The 15329-nt window shown below is 38.4% G+C and overlaps 1 protein-coding gene across 2 annotated transcripts in view; it reads right to left on the minus strand.

Annotated features, from left to right (window-relative positions):
- CNTNAP4 (contactin associated protein family member 4) overlaps positions 1-15329 on the minus strand; it is a 238368-nt gene that overhangs the window by 67719 nt on the left and 155320 nt on the right. For both annotated transcript variants that reach the window (XM_044255693.1, XM_044255692.1), the window contains exons 9-11: positions 14351-14500; positions 8491-8662; positions 2609-2715 (exon numbers count right to left, since the gene is read on the minus strand). In XM_044255693.1, coding sequence (XP_044111628.1) covers positions 2609-2715; positions 8491-8662; positions 14351-14500 — 429 coding nt within the window. The remainder of the gene's footprint in view (positions 1-2608; positions 2716-8490; positions 8663-14350; positions 14501-15329) is intronic.

Consider the following 15329-nt stretch of genomic DNA (forward strand, 5'->3'; position numbering starts at 1 on the left):
GGCTGAATTCTGTGGCATTTCTTTTTGTAACAGAACCAGGAGATTAATTAGTTAAAATAGAAATTGATTTTTACATTAGGTAAAACAACAAAAGAGAAAGTATGTGTCTTAAATGTCAAAATGGTTCTAAATATAATGTAAAATCCATTTTGGACTTCTATCCTAATGGGTCTTTTGACATCCACTTTGGAATTTCTAATTTTAGTGACCCCTTGTAATAATCTCACATCTGAAACACAACAGTATAATCTCCTTAAATAATCTGCTTTTATCCAATAATTATGTAATAGAAAAATTTTAAATAATATAACTACTCTTTCTCATATAAAATTATCTATAGATAAAATCTTTTAAAAAATTATGACTGACAAAGCTCATCAATAATTTTAAAAGTCATTTATGAAAGTAACTTTCTCTAATGCCCTGTAATGAGAATTTAATATAATTAAAATTGGAAGCAGAAAAAATATTTATATGAAATATGCCCTCAAGTGGTCTCAATGTGTTTTGGTCCATAATTGGATGTTTTTGATTATAAAATTATACATTTTCCATGTACAAGGTTTAATATTAACAACTGTATATGATGCACATGTCTCATTGAGCACTTTGCCATATGCACTGATAATTTCCATCAAGCTTTTTATTTTATGAAATGAGAAATAAGTTACGCCCTGAATGTCTTTCCTTGATCTAGTCCAAATTTTTGAAAATTATATTAATGACTTTTTAGGCAATATAACTAATTTGCTCAGTGTTATAGAAATTTCAGATATTCATACAAATTTATTTCTCTACTCTTCCATAGTCCGATGATTTTATTTTCTTCTTATTATATATGGTATAAACAAAAATATAAGCATGGATTGTTTTAGAGTCACTTTTATATTTTGTGTAGTGAAATGGGGCATTAAAAATGGTTACTTTACTCACTTCTATATGCACATATTTATGTTCATAAATTCTTTCAAAGACATTGGCAGGAGAGACTCCTGATTTGAGAGTCAGGGCTGGTATTAGAAAGGAGACATGATTGCATGAGGGTAATTAGGAGTACATTTGCTTTGTGTGTATTGCTTGACTCCTTATAACATGACTATTTATCACATACGACTTATTATCAAACTTTTGAAGACTCCTCCTCTGCCCCTTCCTCTATGTACTTATGCTAACAACAGTAAAGGCTTCACTCGAACCAGGTTTGTCATCCTGGCCCCTTTCTCAGAATGGTTGTTAGCCAAAACCCTTCAGCCATTTGGACTATCTGATCAAGAACACAGTCAGTTAACACAATTAGATCAAACTGTGGCCACGGATGAAAACATCTTATCTATCATCCACTTGTTTTCCTTAGAATTGTTTGTGTGCATATTTAGATTCAGTCCTTGATAACAATTACAAATACATAGTTAAAACACATTCAATTAGCTTTTTGTTTTAAGTTAGTTACTATAATTAGGATGATGGCTGATATAAGAAAGTAAAACAGATGGCTGGCTGGGTGACCTCAAGTAACCTGCTTCTGGTCACAGCGAGGTGTGGCTTTAGCAAGAGCCGGCATTCTTCATGACGCTGTGACAGAGAAAATGATGCTTAGGAATGACTCTGGCTGTAATGGTACAGGCATGAGGTGTGAAACCAGAAGTTCCTCCTGCTCACACCCTTGCCAGCCCCAAATCAGGACCTCTGAGGGTCCCTTCCAGAATGTCCACGGCTGGGAGCCCAGGATTCCAGTCTCAACCCTCGCAAAGTAGCACACAGTGAAAAAAAGAGGAATGGGGAGTCTGACGACTTTGCCCATAACACCCTTCCCTGAAGTTGAAGCTACAGGAGGGAGTAGTAGGAGTTAGGTTGCTTGGCAAGGTCAGAAATAATATGAAATAACAGGAAAGAAAAATGATGATCTCACCATCATTCATACTGAAAAAGTGGACACAAGTCTTACAACACATGCAAACATTTCATCAGAAAAATTGCATGGTTTATAATGTAGGAAGAGTGTTTTTTGTGATCCCAGGCTCTGGAGCATAATTGCAAGTATTTACATCCTCACCATGCCTCAACTATTTAAGGAGACTGGGGCAAGGGGACTGATCTCTCTCCGTTACTTCATGAGTCAACTGGGGATAATACTAGTACCCACCCACTGCGGTGGTCATCGGAATTCAAGAAGGTGGGACATATAAAACACTAGATCACTGGCTGGCATTTACAAAACACTCAATAAAATGAACTATTTAATGATTAACATCATGATCTGCCATCCTTATTGCATTATCCTCATACATGAGGTCGCAAGGGAATTGAAGGATTACATAGTCTGCATTGTTTACGTTTATCCTTAGCTGCCTCTTGTTTTCTGCACATATTTCCCCTTTGCCAGCTCTCCTACTCTTTCCTATTCTGTTTTAGGTTATCTATTTCCATGAGCTACTTTGACAACTTCTGGAAAAGAGGTGTGGATTTCAAATAAACTAGAAAGCAGCTGGATGCTGAACTTTGGGGTTGTGCATCCCAATATGTGGACATAGATGCACCCAGCCATGGAAAGGGAAATGAACAAAGAAACCAGAACAGAGGCAAGAAGCAGCAGGTGTGTTCAACTTACAGTTGTGGCAGGTAGCTCCTTTGTAGCCGGTGTTTGCACAGTTGCAGTGAAAGGTGCTCCACGACTGGGAACATTCACCACCGTGTTCACAATAGTTGGGCAAACACCTACGAAAAGTTGTAGATACAATCACTATTTTTCATTCTGAGCCATCATAAAATATTGATCACTTATACACGGTCAAGTGAGAGGAGAATGCCAACAATTAACAGAAAGGGTAAATTTAACATGACTCATGGTTATTCAGTCTGTCGTTAAGTGGTTTAATCACAGAACAAAACCGTCGATCGATAAATTCATCAGATTTCAACCAATTCCCAGGTAGTTGTGACTGCTTAATTTTCAACATGTCCTACTACATCAGAGTCCTTTCTTTTCCATAAGCGGCAAAACACTAATTCAATATGTTGTCACAAATATCAATAGCTTACATAAAACAACAACACTTAATCATATTGATTTCCTCCATGAATATTTAAAAGAAGAAGAAATAAAGAGAGAAGAAAAGAAGGACATCTTTATTCACTTTTTGAGTGAAGACCTCCAGGAATGTTGAAGGTGCACTGGACAGACACATGAATTCCTAGCGCTGTCAGGGTGCTCCAGGGTGGTAAGCAGAACTCAAAAGGGCTCCCAGGATATTTTAACTTTTCAAGAGAAATACAGGCATACTCGATATCTGCCCAAGACTGCACAACTTCGTAATTCGTGGTAATTCAATTTCAACATTAGAACGTAATACGTTCCTTTTAATGATGCCCTATCTTTAAAAAGCTGGATTTTCAGGAGTTGATTTATAAAACAAAACAAAACAGTACCGCGTAAAATCAGTGTTGAATAAAAATGAGGGTGGCGGTGTCTGACCTGATTCCAAGCTTTTGAAAAGTTGTGCAGTACTCAACAGGTAAATATGTAATTATGAAGTAGTTGTTTTAATTCAAGATAAAATTAAACTATTTTCAAATTACATAAATACTATATATAATATATACTGACCTTCACAATTATATGATTATATTATATGTATTATATGTCGGTATATATGTGCATGTGTGTGTCTGTGTGTGTATATATATAAATGTAGAGAGAGAGAAATATATATGTTTCATAGGGTTACTAAATTTTAGGGCATAAATAAGTTGTTTGGACCTAAACTACTTTTTAAATGAAAGTGTTAGTTATATTTTGGGCTTGGAACACTAAAAGAAAATCACTGAAATACACAGGGTGCTGTGGACAACAAACCTTGGGAGCTTCTGCTATCAACATGAACAGCCCTGATCAGATTATTGATGCTTTTAGAATGTAGAGTAAAAGATATATTGAGACCAAAGCCTGAAAGCTCTCTTTTTCCTCAGAACAAAAAAATAAACTGCCAAGCCTGTCAAGAACGCATTCATACTGGGGTTTCTGCCACCTCCGTTATTAAAAAACTAAGGATGGGAAACTTCATGTTTCACTGATAAGATTTCTCCAATTTTAACTGAAAGTAATGTGTTTGATTTTTCCTGATTATAAAAAATAGATCTCCACTGTACAAAAATCAAATGATCCAGGAAACAATAGGGAAGAAATATAGTTTATAACCCCATATACAAAAATCACCACTATAAACCTATATACATTCATTTGCGTGTGAGGTTGTATTTTATAACTATAATTGTATGTTATTTTACAACCTTTTCTTAAGGATTCACAAATAAATAATGGGCATCTTTCATTGCCAACTAAGTTTACATATATTTTAGCATTTTTATAGATTCATAGGAATCCATTTGAAGAATGTTTCAGGACATATTTAATTTTTGAAGCATTTCAAGTCAATAACAATCTAAAAGAAAGAGGGAGATTAAAACAGTAATAATCCTAGTTGGTGATCAGAAAAAAAAAGGACAAAGCAGGCTATTCTTTACAGACCTTAGCCATTTTTTAAAAGGGAGCAGATATATGCATCTATACTTATGATCCCAAAGAATGCTGTTTCTATTTGATTTGCTGCTGCTGAAAGATACTGAATTCATTTTCTTTGATTCTTGTTAGACTTGACTTTTCTCATTTTTTAATTATGGTGTGAAGCCTAGATTGTGGATGCTATTTAAATTTTACCATATAGGGGTGCCTGGGTGGCTCAGTGGGTTAAAGCCTCTGCCTTTGGCTCTGGTCATGGTCCCAGGGTCCTGGGATCAAGCCCCGCATCAGGCTCTCCGCTCCTCTCTCTCTGCCTACCTCTTTGCCTACTTGTGATCTCTGTCTGTCAAATAAATAAATAAATAAATCTTAAAAACAAAATACATTCACCATATATTAGCTCTGTTTGACAACTAGTAACCTATGGCAAATTACATTGTACAGTGAAGTACTGATTTTCATTCAATGTCTAAATAATTTGCACTTTTCTCCTCACTAGTTATGCCAATACAAAGTGAAACAACCCATCAACCCATTCTCTCTAGCCTCCAACACTTTCCCGTAGACATTTCCATCATTACTTTCATTGCTCATAACTTACATGGGGACACAGGATATGCACAGCAGCTCCCTTGGTGGTTCTATCCTCACCTCCACCGAGGGATTGACTGCCCTCAGCCCTCCACTACCCCCAACCCAGATTTCTGACATAGAGCCACACCTCCTGCATGTCCACAGAGGACAGAGGGCTTCTAGATGAGTGTGCGGGGGTGACTCCATAAGGAAGATGTGAGTGTGTAAGGGGTGTGGGAATGATCTTGTAAGTATGTGCATGTGTGTGAGTGTGCATATGTATGGATTAATGAGTGAGGAGGGACAAGAATGTGTGTATAAAGAGTGTACGTGTAAGGTTTTTGTGTGGTAAAGAGCTTTGGGGTGTGAATGAGCACACAAGTGTGTATATACACATGAAGGCTGTGTGCAATGGCATGTACAGAGTGTGTGCAAATGACTGTGTAAGTGTGAGTGCGAGCATTTGTGTAAATATATGTACACATTTATGAGTAGGCTTGATCTAAAAGTTACAGTAAAAAGAGCTACACTGTCAGTTCCTGTCAGATTTTTAAGTATGTTTTTAATGTTCTTGTGTTTTTATTTGCAATTTATTAAACCATTAAATTATATGTTTATTATACATAGATCAATAGTAACCACAATAAATGTGAACGTGTCCCCTGGGGGCTACGCAGCTCAGCAGGCAGACACTTCCATGGGACCTTCCCAGCCCCGGGGCACTGAGATTTGGTGTGGGCTCTGTTCTGAGCCATGTCCTCTCGGCCAACTTCCCCTCTCTGTGCATCAGCTTTCATATTTGTTAGGAACAAATACTACTAGGAACAAAGCCCGTGGGTTTTTGTGAGGATTACTTTAAGTACCTATTAATTAATTTAAAATTCATTTCAGGGAGGGCCCCTCTATCTGCTAAATGGGACGCTGCCCAACTCATAAATCATTTAATAAACCAATTAGATCTTTCAAGTTTAAAAAATTAATAAATAAAATTCATTTTAGAACCCAGTCCTTGCACACAGTCTCTCACACACATGTAGACACTCACAAGCTCACTCACATATCTAAAAGCACCTTACACACTCACACAAGTCCTCACACACACCCTCTGACAGCTTGTCACATACTAACTCATACAAACGCACACACACACAACCATGCTATCCCAACACACGCACACACTTGTGGGTCATTCACACATGCCTCCCCAGACTCCTTGCACACTCACATCATCCTTACACAGAGTCGTTCAAACTTAAATACTAATTCATGTTAAGTGCTTAGAATAAACCCTGGTAAACAGATTTTTAAAAAGACATTATTTAATAATACTTGGAAGCTACGTCACCAGGTATATATAACACATAAGACCAAAATAAAGAATACATATTTTCTTCTGAATATAAGACGATGCATTTAGAGATACTTTTGGAAATTTAAAAGGTAAACAAATGCCAAAATTACCTTGATTTTTGCTATTATTTTTAGGGTTACTAGGGTGACCATTAGTCATAAGTTTCTCCTAAATAAATAAATCATGTATAACCAAGATCTATCTGTAATTTGCTTACTATTTCTGTTTTTCAGATGTGGAACTAAAACTATACATTCTCCAACTGTGCTGTATCACAATCCTCTATTTTATAAGTGTGTATCTCCCCTAGATTCCTTGTGTAAGGGGCAGCTTCAGAGAAATCCCCATTGGCGAAGTGTGGATCAACTTGTACCAAGAGAACTGTCGGCAGTCTGAGATGGTCAACGTGACTATCACTAACAGTGTGGATGACTGAACTTGCCCATGGGGACCTAATGATTGTTGGCCACTGAGGAGAGAGCCCTGCCTTGAAAGAGCTGGCTCAGAGAGCCTTGCCACATGCCCTTTCCCAAATTGAGATTAAGGTTCTAGAGCTGGTGTGGATGTAACTCTGAAGAAGGTCATTGTCCTTCAGTCCCAAAATCGATCCAATTGAGGTTTACGGTCTAAATCGTTCCTTTACATATCATCTTTCATTGTAGAAAGATTATTTTTATCTACAAATCAGGTTAAATAAACAAACGTGTATTCATAATAAGGAAAGTAAGGCCTTCTAATCCTTTGCTAAATGAGATTAAAATTACTTTTTTCTACACACAACACAGTATCTATTAGTGTTCAAAATAGGATCCCCAGACACTGATAGACTAATGGTCTATCAGATATAATATATATAATATATAATATTACATACAATAGATGTGTGTTTATATTGGTAAAATGTCTCATACAAATAAAAAGTTATTTTTAAGGCTCAGAATTTATATTCATTCAAAATATATACTGAGCACTACTACAGGGTAGGGGTTAAGTCTGTCACAAAATTGCTTAATTTTTTTATCTGTAATGGCTATGACACTCCATTGAACTCAAGAATTAAAATTAACACCCTTGATATTAAAGCATGACTGGCAAGATTACTTGGCTAATATGCCCATGCCTAAAAATACTTTTCTAATTATTAACTATCAATTATTATTTTAAATGTCACTTGTCTTCTACAACTAACTTCCAAATCTTGCATTGTCATGCCCTGTACTGGACTTCTGATAGAAACTACTGGGTCATCCTTACACCTTGATCAATACTACAGCTCCAGACTTTTCCAGAGGAGAGGCTCTTTTTATTTTCCCTGCAGAGAAGACTGTAATGGGTTGTTAAAGGTACACATTAGGAGCACAGCAACCCGTTAAATTGCTATGCTTCTGAAAATATTACTCAGCTGTCAGAGAAGCAAAAGACACTTTGATAACTGGCTCCATCCATCTCTGACTTATTGGTACGTGGTGATCAATACTACGGTTAGACTGTACTAATTTACTGCGTTTAATGATATATTTTTGATACATTTACACCCATCTAAAATTATAACAGCATCAACACTACCTTTCGTAAGTCGATAGCATAGGTACGTATCAATAACATGGTCACATGTCTTCCATCTAAATTTTATCCCTGGAAATATGAAGCATAAAACTAAAAGTGTATTTTTTTTAAAGATTTTATTTATTATTTATTTGACAGAGAGAGAGAAAGACAGATCACAAGTAGGCAGAGAGGCAGGCAGAGGGGGAGGAGGAAGCAGGCTCCCTGCAGAGCAGAGAGCCCGATGCGGGGCTCAATCCAAGGATCCTGAGGTCATGACCTGAGCAGAAGGCAGAGGCTTTAACCCACTGAGCCACCCAGGCGCCCCTTCTTTTCTTTTCTTAAAGCATCTTATCTCTAATGTGAATGTCATCCATTTCCCGTGGAATAGATGATGGCAGAAAAGAGAAGTTTAAGAACATATTCATTTTAAATATAAATTTTAATACGCTGCCAAAAGTTTGGAAATGGACAGGTCAAGGTAAAGAAATGAGATTGCCCTTACCTGTCTGTGATTCCACATGAGTCTATCTGAAGGTCACTGAAGTTTCCAAGGGACCCCTGCTGAACTGAAATCAGATCTACCACCTTGTTACCGATAGAAATGAGTCTCATACACCCCTGAAATCCACCCACTGGATTTTTACATTTGGATCCGAAGCTGTTGTCAGGGCAACCTGACCAAAACAAAACAAGACAAAGTAAGTCAGGATATATCATAATGAATCAGGATTTAGTATCACAGATGACTTCATTATGAAAAAAGAAAAGAAAGAGGCACTTGGTTAATTTCTCAAAATTAAAAGTGGGAAGAAGAGCCCCTTGTAGTCAACATTAGTGTGATCTAAATGACATACTGCAGTTCATACGAAGTATTTCTCTTCATTACCATAAAGGTTTGCATGAGATATATAACTATATCTCATGTTACATTTATAAATAATTATATATATGACAATTATTATAACATTATTTCATGTGAACCCTACGGTAATAAAGAGAAAGACTTTGTATTAATAATATATATACAATAACTATATGCTATAATTATATATCCTATATACTATATTATCATTATATAAATGACATATTAAACTTAAACGCAGGATGCAAAAAAGGGCATAAAGATTGAAAATGTGTACTACAGATAAGAAAAGATAAATCAGTAACAGAGAAATACCTTGTTATTTAAAGCTAACTACTTGGGAAAGGAGCTGTGTTGACTTGGAATAAAATTACCAACTATTTAATTACTTTATTTTCATATGCATATAAGAGCCATACACACATGCATTTTAATAAATCATAATGACTTAATGTCAAAAACATTTCACTGTGGTTTTATTTATTCTTTGCCTCATAAAAGAATGTTCCATTTATATTGATTTTTTTCTAACACTTATCTAAGACCTGTTTCTAATTATTTCAGTAATAAAGAACTATATTATTAACCATTATTCTCTGGGGTTTAATGACGTTCTAAGTGTTTCTCTAGCCAAGTGAAATAAATAATTTTATGGAGTATGAACACATATATTATACTTATGTATTTTTCATTAATCTTTCTCTGCTGTTATGGTTGTCAAGCACTATTACAGTTTGAAGAATAAGAAATGAATCAGCAACTTCCTAATTCCTACACAATCCACATTCTTTTTCTTCCACCTATACAATCCACACTCTTTCCTAATTATAACTATTGTGACTGACAATACTTCTCCTTAATGCTTGCTTTCCTAACAAAACACATTAACATGGTAAGTAAAGGCCAGGATTCATACTTAAAATGGTTATCAGGTACATTGGAATATCATATTTTAACCAAGGGAGACTTCGAAGTTTCAAATTTGATAATATCAAGAAAAGGTGATGAGAGCTCTTGGAGTATCAATCTACTGTACGTGGTATGACACACATTTTCAGTGCTTAAAATTCTTCTGTAGTGTAGGATATGGTTATCATAACCTCGATATGTTTTCTGGATGACTTATTAACCAATTAAGAATGTTAAAGTAAAAACTGAGAGGATAATAGTTCGGTAACATTTGGGGGCGACTACAATATGCCAGGAATATAAACAGCTCTGCTAATCTCCTTTCCTCCAGGTAGTGTTTCCTGACACATTTCAAACCATTTCAGAATAAAATAAATTGTGCAATATGCCTGTAGGGAATAAAACTAAGCAAATGCAGTGACAAAGAAAGATTACGGAACTTTACAGAAAGCACATCGTCATACCATTAGACACTTCATATTCCTACCTACAATGTTTAATAAGCAAGAGATTTTAGGAATAAAGAAGGGTTCAAGCCAGGTTCGTCTCATTAGTCTATGATAACAGGCAACCACAAGTTAATAGATTGCAATGGCAGAGAGAAGTTCAGCACTGAAGCCGTTCGAGATGGAAGTTCTAAAACATGAAGATTTCTGGGGAATACTTAATGCTGAATTAATGGATGGATCCATTACTGGAGGCAGTCAGCATGTGAAGCACCTCTAAGGATGACAGATAAATTATCACTGGGTGTCACCGCACCAGAAGTAAGATGTCGGCTTGACTTCATGGATGGAGAATGTTTGCTTTGTCCAAGTGGAGGTGTGAGAACTCTGCACAAGGTCTAGTGCCTCCTGTCTGCGCTGTCCAGGGTGTTATCAAGAGCACAAAGATCACACGGGGGAATACTGCAGGAATTAGGCGTTTACCTGCCCACAATCTGGAGAACGCATTCTTAAAATTTAGAATTTATAAATGACACAAGCTGAGCACCATGCACCACAATGTAATCCAAGGTTTTGAAAAGCCTTCAGTTGGAGGGAGAAGAAGCGGAAAACGATGGACGGATAATGGAGGATGACATGGTGTATGTGGACTGCTGTGATTTCTGAACAGCCTCCTCTGCCAACATGACTATCACTATGAAGACCGGCCAAGAACACAGGTACAATGCAGGTTGGTGGAAGAGACTGAAGCCAGGTTATGGGCTGATAAGATCCCTGGAAAGCAGCAGCTGAATTGAGAGAGTTGTGGAAAAGAAGTGAAGGGAAGTATTTCAGAACACTGGATATTTATTTACTTGAAGATAAACCAGCTGAAGAACTAAAAACTTAAGAAGAACCGTCCACCTAGATAATATGGATCCTATTACTAGAGGAGGCTCTCATGCACACAGAGCAGAAGGTCTTCTAGGGCCAACAACTGTGACAGTTTTCCTTGGGACTCACGGCATCCAGCGATAAAACTGGAAAGAGTTGGTCATCCCACTCTCCTCCAGTCTACTCCCCGAATCCAAAATTGCCAGCCCAAAGCCCTAAGTGGGCTTCCAGAAGGATGGGCCTCTTCTACCAGTCTCTGGACCACAAGTCCAGGAAGAGAAGAAAGGAGTAGGGCAGGAGAAGGCCTCCTGCTTTCTTTTGCCTCTTGTTCCCACCCTAGAAAGGTTAGGTTGCCCTAGAATGTGCAGGGCGTGTGCTCTTTGATCAGCAGAATCTCATGCCCAAAATGTTCAACTGAAGAACACCAATTGAGATGACTGATTAAACAAAGATACCTAAGTAAACCTGGGATGGTGATTTCTTTTTTTTTTTTAAGTCCTTATGGAAGATTCCACAGTATATTGGTTAGGAACTCAGAGACACCTTAATAGATGCCTAATTATAAAGAACATGAGAGAGAGAAAAAACTCCAAATTCAAAACAGTGTTTACTTGGGAAGATGAAGAGATAGGACCCTGGAGGGGCAAATGAATGTTGATAATACTCTATTTCTAGGCTGGGAAATGCACATGTAGATATGCACGGTATTCTAATTAGTACCCTTTAAAAGGCACATAATGTAAGAGGTGAACTACCAAGGACACTGACTGGGTACAGGGAATATGGGAACTCTTGATCTTTGCAACTTTTTCATAAATGTAAAACTATTCAAAGATTAAAAGTTTATTTAGATAAAATAGTGTATACCATCTGTACCATAATAGAAACAAGTAAAACTACAGCGTGCACATATGATACATTTCACCATAAAATATAACAGAATGAATAATAGCAATAAACATTTTCTGCAAAAAATGGGTAGGCATCGTTAAATATGAACACGAGGGATGTGAAATACTTTAAGAACGAGGATTCTATTTTCTTGATTTATACTTTTATCCAGTCTATTCATTTTATCTAGTCTTTTTTCTTCACATTCAACAATACGCCTGTTTTTAAAACCTTTTAGTGCTTCTAAATCTTTTCCTTTGAAGTGAAAGCTCTTAATTTGCTCCCCGTATCTTACCATTTATTAAAGGAATGCGTTCCTATGGACTGCCATAAAATCAACCATCTATTCCACGAGGTTTAATAAACAACTCGGTTCGGAAATGAACAAACCTCAGGACAGGAGGCGACTCCAATTTGGAACGTCTTGCCGCTGTGCCGCCATTCACAGCAACGGATTGGCAGGGGTTTCCTTTGTTTGTTCCTTTTTTTTTTTTTTTTTTTTTTAAGAAACTGTTCGTTTTCCCTCGACCTCATTTCCATTTTGCTTGCCGGCGTGGAAGAGCAGCTCGAGACCCCTCAGGTGTCGTTCCCACGCGTTCAGTGGCCGGAGCCGCGGGGCCGCAGCCCAGAGCTCAGGGGCCGGCTGGGCGCTCCCGCCTTCAGCAGGAAAACAGGAACGGAGGACGCCTGCCCGCGGTCAGAGCCGCCTGCGACTTCAGGCCGAGGCTGAGCCGCGGCGGGCTCAGGAGCTGGAGCAGTCCACCCACCCCTCCCCGATTCCTGCCTCTTCGGGCGCCATCTGCGCTGGCCAGTCAACCCCGCCGCACCTCCGGCGGAGACGGAACCACGCACGCCTCGCCCGGGTGGTCACGGGAAATGGGGCCACGCATGCGCACAACACCCCCGGCCAGCATCCGCCACCTCGGGCCCACGGAGAGAGCTCCCGTGTTCTTGCACGGGATAGAGCTGTCCACAGAGCATGGAGAGCCCTGTGCTCCACAGAACCGTGGCGGGCAGGTGAACGCCTCTGTGAGAGGCTGGTGGTCAGCCCGGGGATCGGTCACCGCCAGCAGTCTAGCTCCCAGAAGGCTGCCTCCCTTTGGTTAGTGGACGTTCCAGGGGTGAAGCGGCCGGGAGTAGGAGCACCCCAGTGGCAGCAGCAGACTTCAGCCCAGCGCGCTGGCCAGGATTCCTGGATGAGAGGACACTGACATCAGCCACGTGTTCAACGGCAGGAGTGGCAGGAGCTGCCGCAGAAGCTTCTTCCAGTTCCTCCGCAGAGTCATGAGGTGGCCTCCATCACCCCTCCTCCTGCAGATGGACTATTGTTCCATTTGAAGTCAAGGTTGGTGCCACCTAAGTGGGTTCCTGCTGTGAGGACTTTGAGGACATCCTCCTCCCTCATTTGTAGGACATCGAGGGCTCCAGACATCAGTTACGACATGGACTCCTCCCTGGGTAGCCCAGAAAGTGTTTGTTTGTTCTTAGTATCTGGATGACTGATGCACGGTCTGTGTGCTTACTCTCAATTCTTAGAAGAAATCTGTATTGTACTGATGAATAATAAGGATTGGGCTACTGCCACCAAATTCAAAAGTGATTCTACACAGAGGTGACTATTAAAATTCAAAATAACAGCAATAAGAAACCCACCAAATCATGATTAGAAATAAGTCTTAATACTACCAGTTTTACAACTTTGCCTTTCTAATGGCAAATCACATTTTATTTTAATTTTCCAGTGGTAAAGATTTATTTCCATTTCCAAGGTTTTCTTTTCCACGCTTTTAGTTCAATCAAACATCCAGGGCAGATAAATGCTTCATTTGTTTTTGTTCTGTTGGAGAGATGGCCTGGTGTTGAAGGTTGATGCCCTAATTTCATCAAATGTATCAGTGCATTATTACTGAGCAATGAACAGAGGTTTCTATGGCTAATTAGGTTAGATTATTTGCCATTGGCATAATATTGCCTTTCTGCACTGGGCAGTAGGAAAGCAATAAGGATGCTCCAGAGGAGCTAAGAGCCATGTGCAGGAAAATACTGCAATAAAACCAGCCCATAAAATCTGAGAAAGCCATATAAGAACCATTTAACACTAGGAAAATATAACAAAGTTTGAAAGTAAGAATGGAAGAGGGTTGTCTATTTGTAATCATTCTCATTGTCAAAATTGTAAACATAAGTAGATCCGCCTCTAAGAAATGCATCTTAGGTCATAGTTGGTTTTCTTGATTCACTCAAAATTTCCACATTCAAAGAAAGTGAGAAATTATTCCATACTATTGAATTGGTTAAAACATGATGATATCTCCAAGACAAAGGGAGGAGTAATTGCAAATATGAGTCAATTGCCCGTATGGCCTGACTGCTTCTCTTACCTCCAAAATAATAGGTACCACCTGAATAAAACTGCTCGGGCCCCAGGGAAGAAGCGGCAGAGGCCACTTGGCCATCTACGGCCACACTCAAGTGATTCCGTTTGGCAGATAAGGAGATGGAATGCCACTGCCCGTCATTTAATCCAACACCTGGGGGAGACAAAACCAGTTAAAAGAGATCTCTCTCAACAATGAACAGTATAAGCAGTTAGTCAGAAACAAAATACACATCGCCCATAGCACTCAGTATATTAATAAAAGGATACAGAAAGACAGGAAAAGGAGGCAAGTGGGTACCCTCTTGTGGAAAATGGTGCGTTATTCCTTTCTTAGGGCCTCAATAAAAAGCACAAAATCCCCAACTTTGGGCAAAGTCCTAAGTGGTTAAAAATCTTTCAATTATTTGGCATGGACAGTTTTTAGCTTCCATCATGTAATTTATCTTTTCCAGGGAGGGCTTTAGGAAAAGCATATTTTCCAGAATTCTAGGTTAGACCCAATAAAATGATGTATCTGCTTCTTTACATTTTTGTGTAGTCATCTTTTATAATATTATATATTTAGCAACATATAGCAAGTCAATCATTACAAAAAATTACTGTAATGAATATTGAAGAATTTCCCATGTAATATGAACTTAAAAATTAAAGCAGTGTGTGAAACCACATTTACATAGTCAATCCTCATGGTGTGTAGATTCCATATTTGCAAATTCACATACTCTCCATAATTTATTTTTAACCCCAAAATCAATACTCAGGGCATCTTTGCAATCATTCACAGAAACGCACAGAGCAATGAATAAATTGAGTTGACCGACACATGTGTTTCCAGCAGAGGTTAAACAAGCAAATGCTTGTTACAGCTCTCATAGGTAAATACATTTCCCACATTTTTGGGCTTTTGGTTAGTGATTTTGCCATTTAAAAGACCCCAGGCGTAGTGATGAAGTACCGTCTGGTGTTTCTAAATGCAAGAA

The sequence above is a fragment of the Neovison vison genome, chromosome 7 (genome assembly GCF_020171115.1).
Source record: "Neovison vison isolate M4711 chromosome 7, ASM_NN_V1, whole genome shotgun sequence".
NCBI classification, from domain to species: Eukaryota; Metazoa; Chordata; class Mammalia; order Carnivora; family Mustelidae; genus Neogale; species Neogale vison.